Source organism: Cyphomyrmex costatus, unplaced genomic scaffold, assembly GCF_001594065.2.
Source record: "Cyphomyrmex costatus isolate MS0001 unplaced genomic scaffold, Ccosl1.0 scaffold205, whole genome shotgun sequence".
NCBI classification, from domain to species: Eukaryota; Metazoa; Arthropoda; class Insecta; order Hymenoptera; family Formicidae; genus Cyphomyrmex; species Cyphomyrmex costatus.
The window spans coordinates 457,357-474,979 of record NW_017276095.1 but is presented as its reverse complement, the minus strand read 5'-3'; the positions used below and the strand labels follow the sequence as shown (position 1 = coordinate 474,979).

General features: G+C 31.7%; 2 protein-coding genes across 2 annotated transcripts in view; both read left to right on the top strand.

Moving 5' to 3' along the window:
- The window catches only part of LOC108773324 (zinc finger and BTB domain-containing protein 17), a 142,172-nt gene that overhangs the window by 47,065 nt on the left and 77,484 nt on the right, over nucleotides 1-17,623 (top strand). The gene's annotated exons all lie outside the window — the stretch shown is intronic.
- Nucleotides 12,495-14,168, top strand: LOC108773327 (longitudinals lacking protein, isoforms A/B/D/L). The gene is made up of 2 exons (XM_018539087.1): nucleotides 12,495-12,847; nucleotides 13,874-14,168. Exons 1-2 carry the CDS (start codon nucleotides 12,584-12,586, stop codon nucleotides 14,093-14,095), a joined length of 486 nt encoding a protein of 161 aa, XP_018394589.1. The 5' UTR covers nucleotides 12,495-12,583; the 3' UTR covers nucleotides 14,096-14,168.

Here is a 17,623-nt window from a genome sequence, read left to right as displayed (position 1 = left end):
ACACGTACGACGGATGCACAAGGATAAAAAGTTGCAGATCATCGATCTGTACAAACAACTATCAAGAGTACGCTGCTGAAGGCGAAGAAACCAAATGTAGAGATTTTTTTACAAGAATTTTCCTCGCAGTTACTGAAACTGCTGCACAAACTTGAAACAACATGCTTTTTATAATGAATATATATTTAGGGGAAATAGTAATACACACGAACTGTCCATAGGAAGATATATTGCGAATTACATCCTCATAAAGTTTTTGTTAAAAATTTGTATAGCTAATTTAAGAAATAATTGTTTAGTATATAATCAGTTGGAAATTAAAATTTTGGCATTTACAAGTTATCTAACGAGGAATTTATCACAATTATCCGGAATCGATTTAATATTTTTGTATATCGGCTTAATTTAAGATTTAAAGTGTGTCATATATACGATCTCTCAAAGCTAACGTTTATATTTAGTTTTAATTACACATGCAATCAATGAAACGATGAGATATACAAAAAATGTTTCAGATAAAACTTTTCTGATTTTTTAATACACTTTCTATCTAGGTATATATTTATCAGGACATGTCATATTTATATAAATATAGCTGTGTTTAAATTTAATATTTTGGAAATACTCCCCCATTAAGCTTAACGGTTTACACTCTTTAAGCTGTTTTACACTCTTTAAATCTCCAATTACAATTGATATAAAAAATTACGTGTCTCTTTTGTGCTTAACAACATATTCCAAAGAGAATTGAATTGGTTTCGGACTTATAAATTTAATAGCTTTATAATTGTTAAAAGAGTCCATACTATTCATATAAAAAAGAGATTTTAGTTAAATTTGCTGAAACTGTGATATTTTGTAACTTATGATACGTCGATTCAACGTTTCCTTAAATACAACTATAAAAAATGAAAAGATTTCTTATAGCATCATTTGCTATTTTGGATGTAACTGAACTGAAAAGTACCTAATTGCAGTTTGTTTTTAAGCTCTGTACGACTTATGAGTATTAGCAATGCTTTAAGAAATAATTTTCATTGTTTGTTGATTTATCAAGGAGCATAACACTTTAGATATGTATTAATAATAGATATAGATCAAAATTTCAAGTAATTTTTTTTAGAATTTGTTATAACAGTGTATAACTTTAATCAGAATACATAATTATGTTTCTTTTTATATTTATTATCGTAATTCGTTTGATAACCCTGGCGAAAATAATGTGTTTATTAAAAGTTTATAAAAAGCTTGTTTAAATATTGAGTAGATGTTTAATTTGAGTTTTAAAGTATTGATGAGTTGTTTATGAAATGGTAATTTAAACATGGAATATTGTTTAAGAGATGTTCGATTATGTTTTGAAAAATTACGCTTTGAAAACAGTGTTTCAAAATATCAATAAAACTCTTCATAAACAATATAATCATCGATAAAACACTACCTAACAGATGACACAATGTCTCACTAAAAATTTTCGCTAGGGAAGTTATTTAGGAAAGTATTATATATTAAAATATAATATGTATATAATATAATGTGAAATACTGTTTTATCATATATAACGATTCGTTTAATTCTTTTGTAAACGAATTTTTTGGAGTAATATTTAGTTAAAGAATTAAAGGAAATGATATTAAAAATTATATATAAACAGAAAAGATAGGATACCATTATCGCCACGAATGGAAGCTGGTTTCTTGTGGTCCATGAAAAAGTTAATATACAACATATCACAGGCAATCGTTTATTGTGTGATATTTAGTAATAAATAATTTATAATATATTTTATGTTCTATTAAAATCATTTGCGCACAACATATTATAGACAATTGTTCATTATGTAATATTTATTAATAATTTGTAATATTTGAACTAATGTTCTATTAATTTTATTTGCGCAATTTTCAGTAATAATTGTATCAAGAGCTCTAGTCACGAATACTTCTTTATATATAGAAAAATTTCTATCTGTACTCATATATAGTTCTTTAAAATTTGTTAAATCAAAATGTTTAAAATAAAATTTTTTTTACGTATGCGTATTTAACCCATAACTCACATTTCTTAAGAATTTCCAAAGTTTTTCTTTATTTCTGTAAATTTAACTTTTTAATAATTATAAAGACATGCTTTCTTTATATTGAAATTCAAATTGAACGGATGTAAATTAAAAAGTTGAAAACAGTTTTTTCTACAAGGTGTCGAAAGTTTTTTCAATAATCTATTTTCATTGTTTTGTGTGTTTTTGTATTGTGTGAAGTATTAAAGTGCATGATATTAATTGATATATGGTGTTTTTCAGGAATGAAAGTATCCTCGCCTTCGATATTAGGGATTGACCATTGGCGGAAGATCAGGCGTCGTTCAAAAATGGAACAGAAGTATCCCTGCACTAATTGTTCAAGCATATTCAAACGAAAGAAAAGCCTTCTTTCGCATTTAAGATACAAATGCGGTCAATCGCCTCGATTCAAATGCCCTTATTGCGACCTAATTTCAAAAGAATCGTCAAATGTACGAAGGCACATTCGCCAAAAGCACAAGGGTCACGCAGTCTACGTCCAGGACATCTGTCGATTGATGAATACTGTATTTGTACAATAAATTATATTCTGTTAGAAAACGCAGGACGATGATACGATTATATTTATTAATGCATAATAAGTGAAATAGACTGAGAAACGTTTAAATACAAATAAGAAGAGAAGTGCCATTTTTTTTATTGAAGCGGATCTTAGTGCTTATTGTTAGTAATGTTTATACGTAAATATACAAACACAATTATCAGTTCTCTAGATTGTGCGCCGATTCGGTTTGTCAGACTTAACAATCAGCAATTGATATAATAATCTCACAAGATCACTGATTTAATAATAATAATACGTTTGACTCGATTCTGACTTCTTCGAAGACAGCACATTTATAATTTTAATAATTATAGAATTCGAATACAGTTATCTTTGTATCTCTATTGGTAAGAGAACTTTTTTACTATTTTTCTTGTATTCCTGTCTAAATCACTTTGATTTTTGGGAGCGCCGGTTATCGTAATCATCCTATATGTTTACTGAAATATATATACAGGGTGCGAGACTTCTCCAATCTCGCACAGGAAGATAGATAGGATCGAAATAGATACAGAAGTTCTATACTGTTTAATTTTAAAAATTAATATCTGTATTAACATTGCAAGAATCGTTAAACGGTATAGGTATCCTATCTACCTTCCTGTGCGAGACTTCTCCAATATATATATATATATATATATATATATATATATATATATATTATATTATATATAAGAGCATCTTAAAAACCTGCAAACAACTTATTAACGATATTATTACTAGTAAATATTTTTTTTACTAGTAACGAACGTATACGATTTGTAAATAAATTGTATTTCTACAATATAAGGCAAATATAATGCTGCCAATATATCTTTGCATTCTGAAATGTATCCACTTCCAAAAACATTTTTTTTCGTCGTTATCTTTATTATTGTAATAGCTTTTATTATTGTAATAGTTTATATTATTGTAATAATATGGTTTCCTGTAACTAAAATTGAGGACTTTTTGGGTAGCAGATGAAATTGTAATGTGATAGTAACTGTTACGACAGGTATACCGATGATTTAATCTAATTAGTTGTAGGCAATTATAATATGGTAAGTTAGTGAACGGATTTTTATAATTACGAAATATTTTACTTTTTATTTGTTTTTAATTATGGCATTTATCCGTTCTAATCTAGCGGCTGTTGAATCTTGGAAAGGTGGTGATAATGACGAGAAAGAAAGACACATCACAAAATCTTCTGACACTAGCTTTTATTTTCAGGTTTCTGTGCCTTCTTCGGTACTTCCTTCGAATTGACAAGAGACGGCTCTCAAAAAACTGACAGAAACGTGCGATTTCCCTGCATGAATTGTACGAGCGTGTATAGCACGAAGGGCAGCCTGACGACGCACCTGAAATACGAATGCGGCCAGCCGCCTCGGTTTAAGTGTCCCTATTGCGATCTCGTCTCGAAGAAAACGTCCAATGTGCAGCAGCATATACGGAGGAGACACAAGGACCGCGTCGTTTACGTCCAAGATATCACTCATCCGTCCAACATCCGATATAACATACGTGTTGTTCGTTAAACGTTGCAATAATAAATACGATATTTTATTTTGAATTCCGTAGAACCCCGAGCAAGCTTTTAGTACCGTTGATATTAATTATCCGAATTGATCAACGAATCACAATTTATAATTAATTAGTTTTATCTCTAGCTTGTCCTTTCGCGGACTGAAATTAGATCATGTTTCTCCAAATGATTTGAGGTCATTTTTCCAGTCAATCGTCTGTGATAAAATTCTTAATTTGTATATTTGACTATTTAGTATCTAAATATTGTTTACACTTTATTTTATTATAATATTTATGTTTGACATTTATACTACAAATTTGAATAAAAAAATAAAAATCTTGATCAATACACATTTTTTAAAAATATAAAACAATTTAATGACTTCTAATAAATATTCTCTAAAAAATGCTTGTTGAAAGTCACTGTGGTCACTCTATAGCGTCGGTCGCTGGTGAGTGTCTACCGTCTAGTATGTGTTTTGTATTGAAATATTCCATAGTAAAAGGATTAAACTCTTGAATTCAGAAACCCGAATTTTCTCGTCAGTTACTCTATCCTCAGTTATAAATGTGTAATGTGTCTTCGTTTCGGAGCTTGGAAGCCAAAGCGCTTTCGCTCAATCTCTTGATATCAAGTAATAACGCGGGCGTTATCATTTTCTAACGAGACTTGTACTTTTAGTTTTCAGGATTGGCATGAGGAAAAGTTTTTAGAAGTATTCCTGTCCGAATTGTACGAACGTGTACCTGAGACGGCAGGGTTTGCGATAACATGAGATCTTGAGATCTACAAGTGCGGCTAGTCATCGAGATCTCAACGTCCTTACTGTGATCACCGGTCGAAACTAATTTCAAATCTTTACAAGTATGTGCGCTGTAAGCATAGCGGCAAAAGGTAGTCTGATTTACCTAGAGAAGTAAAACCTGTTCTGCGCCATACCGTTTCAGCACTTATTCATTATTAATTTGCTATTAAATCCCACAGCCGTATTATCAAATGATGTAAAATTCTTACGATTGATAACTTTCTGCACTGAGAGAGCAGTCCTAATGGTAAACAGATGTTTCAAGTGAATTATTCCGCGTTTCGACTTTATTACGATAGAAATGTAACTTCTCTAACATACAAAATGTTTAATCTTTCTTTAGTACTTTGTTCTTAATCATCGGTTGGTCGAGAACGCATCACGTATTGATTGTTCGTCGCGTCTTGCACTCCTCTCTTCTGCTTGCAGACAAGATCTTTCCCTTCGACCAGCCGTTCTTCGGCCAAGATGTATCCAGATTGTATGCGCGGCACGAAGTCAGGTTTCCTTGCCCGAACTGCAACAGCGTTTTCAACCGGAAGAACAATCTACAGAAGCATCTTAAATATGAATGCGGCCAGTTGCCGAGGTTCAAGTGTCCGCACTGTCTCTACCGCTCGAAGAAAACCTCGAACGTTCGCGCTCACATTCGCGGACTTCATTCCGGCTCCGAAGTTTATGTGATCGACCTGAATGCGAGTTGCATTTAATCCCAAACGTTCATGCAAGATTATTCCTAAAATAATATAATCTTTGCATTAATTTGTTGAATTTGGATATTGATTATAAGATCATAACTCTTGCGTAACCTTTATCATATAATTTTGGTAGTTATATTTTATATATATATAAAAATAATAGTTAAGTACAAGACTCTTAATTTAAAAATAATAGTTATGTAATACAAAAGGACTAGTAAGAGTCTGATAAATAAAAACATTTAATCGAATATTCAAATAAAAGTACTGAGATACTACAATCAAAAAATAAACTTTACTTTAACAGATCTACAAATTAACACATACGACAAATCTTGCGCTTTCGAAATGATAATCCGTGTAATCCACATCGTGTGTTAATTTGTAGATCTGTTAAAGTAAAGTTTATTTTTTGATTGTAGTATCTCATTACTTTTATTTAAATATTTGATTAAGTGTTTCAATTTATCAGACTCTTATATAGTAGTCCTTTTGTATTACATAACTGTTATATATATATATATGTATATAAATATGTAAATTATGAATTAAATCGTATTCGTGTATATATGGAATTTGTTAAGCGCACCAGAGGAAGATTCGAAAATCGAGCTAGTTTGTGACTCATATTATTACACACTTTGATATTATCGATGGCTATGATTTTCTTTGTTCTATTAATATATCTTTCTCTTATTCTACTATCTATCGACAGATAACGAGTTTCTCTTGTAAACTCTGACAAGTTTCGAACGTTTTCTTGTAGATGTATGTCTGGTGCATCTGGGCGGTTTCAAGATGCCATCCAGTTCAGCGAAGATCCAATCTCCAGGCAGATTTCCCTGTCCAAATTGTTCGAGTATCTTCAGCCGGAAGAACAATCTTCACTCACACATGAAGTTTGAATGCAAGATGCTGCCGCGATTTGGCTGTCCTTATTGTCAATATAGATCGAAGAAAGCATCCAATATTCGCGCCCATATACGCAGGAAGCACCACGGCTTCAAAGTCGACGTGATTTCATTCTTCTAACTCCGCTACCGAAGATATCGAGAAATTTTTCTATCTCTTAAACCACAAGATTCTTCTATATATAACATCTTTAATTAATTAATAGATGTCAGATTTGATTGTAGAATAACACGATAGTTACAATAGTTTTTAATTTCTAAATTCTCTGTTTCTTCTTAGTTTCATTACACAGACGCGGTATATATCCACTCGTGGTTTTTTAAAATAAAGCTACAGTAAAATATACTCATGTCATTTCAATATTAGTATCGTTTTTTCTCCATTACTTCTCCAGGAAGAATATAGCGTACTCCTGAGCGCCTCTCCTTCGTCCAATTATCAACAATGTCTTTGCGCATGAAAACAGCACCCCCTCTTATCACCGTTATGACTAATTGTGATTGATTGAAGAAGGTTTGACATGCACAGATTGATCATCCACTTTCCCACCCTGCTATCATTTTTTTAAATGGACATGTCGTGTGGCGATATGAGAAGCTTTGACGCGAGCGGCGCGTCTTTTTTGTGTTTCAGGCCTGAATTACTGTACGTTAGCCACAATACCGCCTGGTACGTGGAGCTACGTTCTCCATTCGTACCCGTCGTCGATGATGACGACATCAACGACAGAGATGCGGACATCAATCAAAATCAAGGACATGGACAAGAAAAAGTTTCCTTGTACAAAATGCAGCAGCGTGTTCAGTCGCAAGGGCGGTCTGACCTACCACCAGAAAAACGAGTGCGGCCAGGAACCACGATTCAGTTGCCCATATTGTGTCTATCGTGCCGGGCACGTCTCGAATGCGCGTCGACACGTGAAAAAATGTCATCCCGGTCAGCTTGTGTATGCGGTCGATTTGGGTGAGTTGCAGAAACGCGACCCTTGAGATCAGGCGTCCACTCGAAAGATCGGCGTCATCCTTTGCCCCGAAGAACAACAATTCACGAAAACTGAAAACATCGGATGGCACCATAAAACGCAGCGTACATCATGTGAAGATTCTCCACTCGTCGAAGCTACACAACTAGGAAGAACGGTAGAAATTCTGAAGATTTTACTTCTTTTATTTTTGATGCGGTATTGTTCGCGATTGCACGAAAAATACCGTAAAATGCGTGAGGGCAGACCATATCGCATGAATACGGATATATCTGCTTTTTTTTCCAGGAGTACAGGGCATCCTCAGCGTCCATCCGGCTATTCTCGCTTCACTTAATCGACCTGAAGAATTAAACTACTAGGACGGAAGATAATTGTGGATTGTGCGTATTCCATCTGTGCAGTCTCGGTGAAATTACTTGTGACTATTGCTATTTAAGGAACGTATATAACGGAGGATCAGTGTGTTTTCTCATCACTCAATTTTAGTCATGGTCGTAGCAATTTACACGTAAACATTAATTAATAGTAAATTTGTAAAAAGTTGCAAATATCTCTTTTAGGAAATATAACTTTTTTTAAAAATTATTATTAACCGTTTTTATATGCGACGGTTACTGTTGTTAACGGTGGGACTAATCGAAAAAAATTTTCGATTGTATGCGAAAATTTTGTGAAATTTTACTATCTACAAGGATTCTCTGTGCGAGAAAGTATTATTTAGCATATAATACTTTTTAATATAAATGATATTAACATCTCAGTACAGTATTATTATCTTATTTTTTGTTATTACAAATAATAGTAAACCTTGACAATAATGGAAACATCTCCGATGACCTTGACATATGTTGTCAAGGTCATGACCCTGAGTAACCTTCGATAAGTTTTAGCCGGCGCTCGTCTGTCGTTAAAAAGTTATTAACAAAAAAGTTTTAAAAATAACGTACTATTTCTGCTATACATATACGATATTAAGTACTACACCTCCCCCTGTTTAGGAACATTAAACCTTTCACGCGAAGTAACTCTCACCTCCTCTCCCCTCTGCAAATGGGCGCATGACTTCTATGATTTTTCGTGTGCTATCAAATACATTCGGCACCGCGGTTTGATTGACGGCTGAGCCTTTGGGGGTATTACTATTGCAGGTGGGTTTCGACTTTACGCGAAACGAGAGCTATCTCACACCAAAAATGGGATGGATTAGGTTATTTTTAACAGTAGTAGGCCCTCCCGCAGGAGGGACGGAACCTACTTTGCAGGTAGGAGGGGTGAGGGTCATTTCGCGTGGAAAGTTGAATGATTTGGATAGTTTGATGCAATATTTGATAAGCAAAAAAGTTATTCGTAGAAGTTTTCAATAAAAATACAACGTTATTTTTAAGACTTTAACGAAGGACAAGCGACGGCTAAAACCTGTTGGAGGTTACTCAAGGATCATGACCTTGACAGCATACGTTAAGATCAAGGTCATCGGAGCTACTTCCGTTATTGTCGAGATTTACCCAAATAATTTATGTACATTAAAAATCAATTACAAATTTGTTGTTCAATACCAATACTGATATAGTTACGGTGATTTTTATTTATTAGTTGTTTTGTTATTATTAAAACTATATTTCATAAAAATAAGTCTTATAAGAATAAAAAAGTCTTATATAAAAGCAAGTAAAAACAAATCCTATATAAAGATAAAAAAATTGTAAAATAGTGTTTAATCAGAAATATATCAGAAGTATGTTGCAATAATTAAGCTTACAAAATCTGTATAAGGCTTCTAATTGCACATGTAGCTTAAAAATCTCGTTGAGATTTTTGTAAATACATATCTCAAATTGTATATATAAGTTTACGAGCCAAATTATTTGTGATAGTTCAGTATTATTAAATTATTATATATCTTTTAATCATTATTTAATGATTACATTGTTTATTTTTAATTTTATATAGAAGATAGTTTTAAGCTTATCGATTTCTAAATTGATATTACTACTTACACTTTTTACTATACCACGACTAATTCGTTCAACGAAACTTTGTTTTTATTTTATGCAGTCGTGAAACTATATATGTTGTGTATGTAGCAGAAATAAAATATTATTAAATTTTAATAATGTATTCCTTCCTATTTATAATCCTTTTGTTTTTTTAATTTTGCACATATACATTTATCTTCACAGCCTACGCACATATGAACAAATGAGATTGGAAAACATTGAATGTGCAGCTTCCAAAATGAAATAATTTTAAATTGACGATGACTTATCATTGTTTATATTAATACTGTATTTAAAGAAAAAGTTGCTTTACAAAATTAAAGTGATTGCTAGAGTCCTTTATGCGAAATGGAGCGTTGAAAATTTTCCTATCTCAAGCTCGGCCTCGACGTCTCGGCGATTTTGCAGAGTTCGGCACAGATTACCGAATCACATCGAGGTCTTTGCAAGCCGGCAACGTTTTCTGACGTGATGTTCCTCTCACTTCTGTTTCAGACCATATTCTGCCCGTGATCTATGGACATGAATTTGCGTCCGTCGTGACAAAGGAACAACCGACGTACCATCCAATCGTCATCGACCGCAATTTTCTCGTCGAAAAGCCGAAGTTTCCCTGTCCTAAGTGTCCGAGTGTCTTCAGTCGCAAGAATAATCTTTATTATCATGCGAAATTCGAGTGCGGTCAATCGCCGCGGTTCAATTGTCCTTACTGCACTTATCGCACGAGACACGTATCGAACGTTCGTGCACACGTGCGCAGGAAACACCCTGGCAACAAAGTATATGCTATTGACGTGTGTAAAGTAGGCTCGTAATGTAAGATCAAGGTTGTTTAATGCAGACGTGCATTGTAGAATTTTTTTTAACGAAATGGGTTTCTACATTTATTTCTTGCACATAATCTCAAAGGGGTGCGATTTTATTTTTCGTTCCTATTAGTTATAACATTTATTTTTGTTGTTTTATGTTTTCTCTATTTATTTTTCTGAAATGGTTACATAGGGTTTTTTTTTATTTCCTCTTGACAAATTTGAAATAGACTTGTTATAAAATAATTAATTCTTTTCAATTTTCTTAACAATTCTATTTATAAAAAAATTAAAAATTTTTTTCCATAAAACCAACACAAATTGAAGTGGACCGTTTGGATGTAAATGTATTAAATTGAATTTTTCATGGTGTGTAATTATTTGATTTCAGAAGAACGAATAGAAAATAATGATAATGAATTAAAAATCCTTTACAGCAGAAAATTAATTGTACTTGTATTGTTAAAATTTAGATATTATGATATATTTAAATTTTTGTTAAAACTAAACATCTGAAATTAAAAGTATAGATTTATTATTGTTCCAAATTGTGATTTTATGAATATTCTTGCATAATAAATTTCTTATGAATTAAAACATTTTATAATTTTTTTTTTAAGGATATTTAGTTATTACAATTTTAGTGAAGAATTCATGTATTAATCAGAAATCAATTTCAGTTGAATATATGTATATATTTTTAAGACGTAAAATTGTGTATTATATTTTGTATGACGTTTTAATTTACATGTATTCATTTATACAATGTACATAGCCATGATGAGACTTGTTTTTCATCGTCTTCCATATAATGAAATTACGAAATGAATTCCACGTTTCATCATTTTTAATATTGATGAAGAAAGAAAAAAAAATTCTTGTGCCAATCGGTAGTTATAAATAAGCGTACACTGTTAAAAAAGACGTGAAATTTCATGTAAATGTAACGGAAGCAAATTTCAAGCAGGTACATTGCAATCGTTAAATCTAAGTTATTTGTAATTTCATGCTCATTGTGACAACATTGAACGATTTTAATGTACCTGCTTGAAATTTGCTTCTATGAAATTATGTGAAATTTAATGTAGATATTTTTAACACACACAGTATATATAATCTATATAAATATTTATATCTTATTATATTTATATATAAAAAAATTCATAGATAATCCGATAACTTATATAAATACTCTAGTTTCTCAATGTTGTATATATAGATCTTTTATAATCTACTGCGTTATTTTGTACTATTTTTTGTACTTTTTATTATTTATTGTAATAAATATAGGCAATTATGCGTTCGTACAATAGTAGTTTATATCGACTTCACAATTAATTTACATGTTCTCGATGGATTTTAACTTATTTTTTAGACATTTTCTGTTGTTATTCGTAATATCGGCTTATCATTGATACTTTTGCGTCGTTATTTATTTAGTAAATCTCTATGTCTTTGTATCGATTTTTGTAATAATTCATCAATCATTCGCGTTGTAAGTGTTAACTTATGGCGATTAACACGGCTAATCAACAGGACGTCTGCATTTTTCAGAAGGCAAGTATTCTTCGAGGAGCGCGCGACGTAGATGCGGCGCGAATCGGTCAGTCCATAAAGCTCAGCGGCAGACTTGCAAGCAGGTGTATTACTGTCCGAGATGTGGCGGATCCTTCAATTGGCGCTACAATCTTCAGCATCATCTCAAGTTCGCGTGCGGCCAATCGCCGCGATTCAACTGTCCGTACTGTCCCTTCCGTACGAAGCATACATCGAACGTGCGGGCCCACGTGCGCAGAAAACATCCTGATCGTGAGGTCTACGTCATCGACATCCTCAGCTGGCAGCAACGTGACGAGTCGACGTCTGTCTCATGAACGACGTCGACGCAGCGTGGACTTTCTTCAGAATAAAAGACATCGTCCTCAATCGAGTCACGGTAGTTTTGAAAGTATTGCTTTCATCGTGACATATTCTTCCTCTCGATGGAAGACCTATGTTCTGTCTGTGTCGTTAGTGTGAACGAACGGAGTACGTTGGATATTTATCGCACGATTAGTGATCTAACAAGAGATTTAACGTTTTATTCTGTTGATCGTTTACGACTCGAGAAGACTGCTGTCAGTCCCTCTCTGCCTCACTTATCTTTCTTTCACACTTTCTCTTTCTTTTTTCTCTCGATGACTGAAATGGATATAAAGGAAAAATAGTGATTTAGCGATAATCATCACGGGCTCTGGATGACGAAGACATTCTGTGCTTTTTTTTTTACAGCATCCGAGTCGGTGCCGTCGCGCACGTGGCGGAAAGGCTCTAATCGGTTGGTCGCGAACAATATCACCATCTCATCGCGCGAACAAAACGCGAAATCGTTTCCTTGTGGCAATTGCAACAGCGTATTCAGCATGAAGCATAATCTTCAATATCACTGGAGGATTGAATGCGGTCAGCCGCCGAGATACAATTGTCCCTACTGCGCCTACAGAACGAAGCATCCGTCAAACGTGCGTGCCCACGTACGCCGTATACATCCTGGCAACAGGGTCTACGTGGTGGATATACACAAGACTGATATCCCGCAATTCTTTTGAATTCTGTCCAATCTAAAATCCATTTATCATCGATGTGTTTGTTATTTGTTTGAGTCTATGCGACGACGTCTGACGTTACTCTTATAAAATATATCTCTTAAAACGTACCTCCGAATGATTGGATTACTGTTTTTCTTCTTCACTCTACGCCTAATTATTTCTTTTGTTCTTTTGCGCATTGTGTGCGCTATTACAATGAAGCGTTCACAGTTTTAGTGTTTAAAAATATAAAGAGTATATTTATTGTACGTATGTGAAAATATTTCAAAATATTTGACAAAATTTTCAATATTACATTTGCACTAATTAATTGCATTATTTTATCATCCTTTTTTTATATAACTATAACTTTTTTTATACAACATTATAAAGATTGAGAATTTATGGCAGTCTATGACACGAAAATATATAAAAATTTATTAGAAGAAAATGAAACTTTATATATTTAATTTTTTAGTGTTTCCACTAACATGGCATTTTGAATATTTTATGTCTTTTATGTTTTTTGTGTAAGCCTGACTAAAACACTGTAATATACTAATAAATAACGCTTTCACATAGAATTTCACATATGAAACTTCACTATATCCTTCTATATGTGGCATAATCAATAGTCTTACATAGTAGAGTTTATCAAAAAGATCAATAAATTTATGGCTAAAAAATATATGTCATACTTATTTTAATGTGATTTTGTACAACAGATCTTCTGTACAACAGAAGTACAATAGATTTTCATATATTTAGATCTGTTAATTAAGAGCTCTGTTATTCGATATATTCTAACGATGACTTAAGAAGAAATGGATCGCAAAACGTTGTACATCCACGCTGAACACACTTTGCTGCGTATTAATTTTTTTTCGGTGCGGGAAGCCGCGAGATTGTTTAAGTTTCAGTTTCTGCCTCGAGTTACGTTGTGAAATTTTCTGTTCCCAGAGACTCGACCGGTCGCGATGCAACGATTTCACGCGCATTCCAATCAATGTGTCTACAATCCTGATGGAGCACAACGAAACAGGAATTACCCCTGCCACAAGTGCGGCAATGCGTTTACGCGTAAGAACAATTTGTATAATCACCTCAAGTTCCAGTGTGGCCAATTGCCGAGATTTAACTGTCCATACTGTTCTTACCGCACGAAACACTCGTCAAACGTGAGATCCCATATACGCAGGATACATCCCAACGAAAATGTCTATGTTCTCGATATGAGCACGAAACAGGCCCACAGATGAACGATATAAATTTTGTAAGCCTCCCTTTTTTGTACAAAATTGTCCACAAACAAGCTACGAGAAGTCTCGAAGAAGTTGTGATATCATTCAACTGAACGTTCGTCGATCTGTTGTTTTATCAGTATGCTTTATTTATTTTACATAGTCGTTTATACTATATGTATCGATTTTTTACTTGATATTTATTGTTATACATCTATTTTTGTTTAGCAATTTTTACTGTTGGCGATGTAATTGATATCGTCAATATGGACTGAACTTAAAAATTATATTTGACGTTTTCTCAACGCAGGATATTTAAAAAAAAACAACTTATTTGTAAAGTGCATTATATAATATATTTATTTTTACAATATACCTGGTAACATATTATAGAATTTGTTAATGTATCGAATTTGATGTATAACTGAATAAATTTTAAGCATTTACCTGTCTGTGTTATCCTATAATTCTAGCGAATCCATTTTAGAAGTCTGATTTCTTATAGTTACTAATGTAACTCGTATCCTTTTTAATTCTTTATTAACTTATTTGAATTAATGTATACACTTTGATTAACGGAAACACATTTTATGATGCATCTGCAATAATAAATTCCTGTTACGGACATTGAGCTTTGCTATGTCCAACTTTCTCAAGAATACAGTCATCATTATTCTTTATTATGTAAAAAGCTCTTTTGTTTTAATGAACTCAGGCATTCCTTCAGAACTATAACTTTCATGAAATATCTACGCTACGAATACCATTATCCGCCGTATCATGTTTATCATTTTGTAATTATCGTTTAAATTTGACTTTATTACCTTCAAACACGTGGGTGAATAATACATAATATAAAAAAATGGCTTATTTTAATAATGAATGAAAAATATCACAAACGAAAACAAAAATTTTATTAAGTTTTTGTTTACGAAGTTTTCCTTTCATTGTTTGATAAACATACATTTTTTACGCAAATATAACAAATTATTAAAGAAGTTATATTTTTAGGTTTTTAATATATATTTCTCTCTTACTTTATTATTTTTTATATACTTTTATTTGTTGTAATGTTATTTATTCGTCGTACTTTGAATAACGAATGTTGTCTGGCTATAATTTTAGTTGTAGATGTTGATTTGATACACGAATAGACCTATCCAATTTCGAAATACAAAGTCATCAATACAAAAAATTCAATTTGAGTGAGATTTCATGTAAAGTATTGATAAACATCGTTTAGACGCGTATCAAGTACTTCGAGACCTCGAAATCTTACCTTATTAATTTTTTTGTGTTTGATGGCTTTACGTTTTTGGAGCTTTAATTAGATGAGCCTGCACTAAAAAAATATTACTAATTACAATCAACCATATAACAATGAAAGTAATGTGAATTGTCTATACAAATTACATTTGTTTGCATGTGTGTTTACATGGTGATAAAATATGTCCATTGTTAAGAAATCGGCTTTCTGTTAATATGATTATACTAAACAAATACCAGCAAAAAAAAAATTATATATAAAGAATATCTTTGTATTTTTATAAGAATTATACGCATAAAGAATATCTTTTGTATTTTTATAAAATAATTATTGAAGTTAATGTAGCAAAAATTTAATGTAATTGAATAAATTTTAATTGTTTAGTTATCTGTATTGTTCTATGATTATAGCGAACTTTTTTAAAGATTAATTTCTTAATATTATTAGTAAGATATTAACTCATAATCTTCTCTGATATTTTAAACAAAATTTACATAATGATTTTTTACTAGCAGTTAACATGTGACTATATTAATTGCTAATAAAAAAGCATTATGTATTTTAAAATGCTGGTAAGCTTTTTTTCTCTCAGCTGCCGCAGTGAAGTTAAAATATTTTGACTTTACAAGTGCTAGTGTCGTACTGTCTGCTAGCTTATTTCTAATAGTGTGCTGTGTAAGTTGCAACTAGCTACTTTCAGCCACAAATAAAGAGATATTTCAAATATAATATTAATTTTAAAAGCTATATAAGCAACAACAGTTTTTTAAATTTATGTATAGTTATGCACATTATATTTTTATGCATTACTCATTGGAAACTAGTTCTTTTGATAAAGTGGCCACTTATTTAATGTTTTTCTGTAAAAATTACATTCTATTTAATAAATTAAAGACAAGAATACATAGGAAAGTTATAGTGGTCAGCGCTATTTTTTGTGCAAATATAATAAAATGTTTATTAGTCTATATCTAATGATAAATATTATAATATATATTTTCATACGCGTTACAACTTATTTTAAGTTATTCTCAACAAAATTGAGTATATTAATGTTATAAGACATATATTATAAAGTTTATCATTAGATATGGACTATTAAACTTTTTAATATTATATTTGTGCACAAAGTATCGCGCGACTCCTATTTCCCTATATTCCCAATATATATCTTGTCTTTAATTTATTAAATATCGAAGAGTCCTATATTATTTATTTTGTTCGTTTCTGTTATATTCTATTTAATCATATTTTTTAATTTTTGCATCTATTATTCTATCTATATACTATTGGGAACATATAATTACAACGTTTTTATTTTAATATTAATTATGCAAGTAAAAATGAATATACTAAAAACGCTTTACATTTAAAGATATTTTTACTAACATCGTACAAAATTATATTTTTATAGACGCTAGTTTTCTAGCGCGCTAGAAGACTAGCACGTTAATTGCTATTAAAAAACATTGGGTAAATCTTCATTCATTAAGATCTTTTAATGTACATTTGATTAATAGAGACAAACCTGACGCTATAAATAATAAGTTCTTTGTTACAGACATTAAGCCTTGCTACGTTCGGCTTTCTCCGATTCCACGGGAATTCAGTCATCTACTAAAACACCATATCCACTTATTGCGCAAAAGGGTTTTTTGTTTGAATAAATGCGGACGTTCTTTCGTAAATGTAGCTTCTATGGCGAGTCATTTGCACGATTGCGATAGATATTATTTCGATTGTCCGTTTTGTAATTATCGTTCAAAATTGGCTTACAACATTTATAACCACGTGCACAAACGACATGTATCGAAGGACAAATAATAATTATAACGAATAGCGCTCTTACTTTGTGAAATTTTTTTCGTTTACATAATTTTACTTGTGTCATTTGATGCGTACGAGTTTATGCGAAATATAATTTTTGCGCTAATATTTCTGATGGATTATTTTCAGAGAAGTTATGTTTCCAGATTTCATTTTCTCTCGTGTACTCTGTTTATATATTTTTTTTACTTTGTTATTATAATACCATATGTTACATTGTACTTAAATATGAAAAAAATATATGTAAAAAAATTATTTTTCTTTAAATATATGTAATAAAATTATTTTTTTAAAATAATTGTCCAGAAATTATATTTATTTCATTTTTATGTTGGACACTCTGTTAACGTGTCGATGAAATATACCCCCCCCCCC

Bases quoted from the DNA above. Each gene is read 5' to 3' on its own strand.
- LOC108773327 (XM_018539087.1), top strand. From the start codon at position 12,584: ATGACGAAGACATTCTGTGCTTTTTTTTTTACAGCATCCGAGTCGGTG. The intron at 12,848-13,873 runs GTGCGTGCCCAC...TTCTGTTCCCAG, and splicing joins GAACGAAGCATCCGTCAAAC to AGACTCGACCGGTCGCGATG.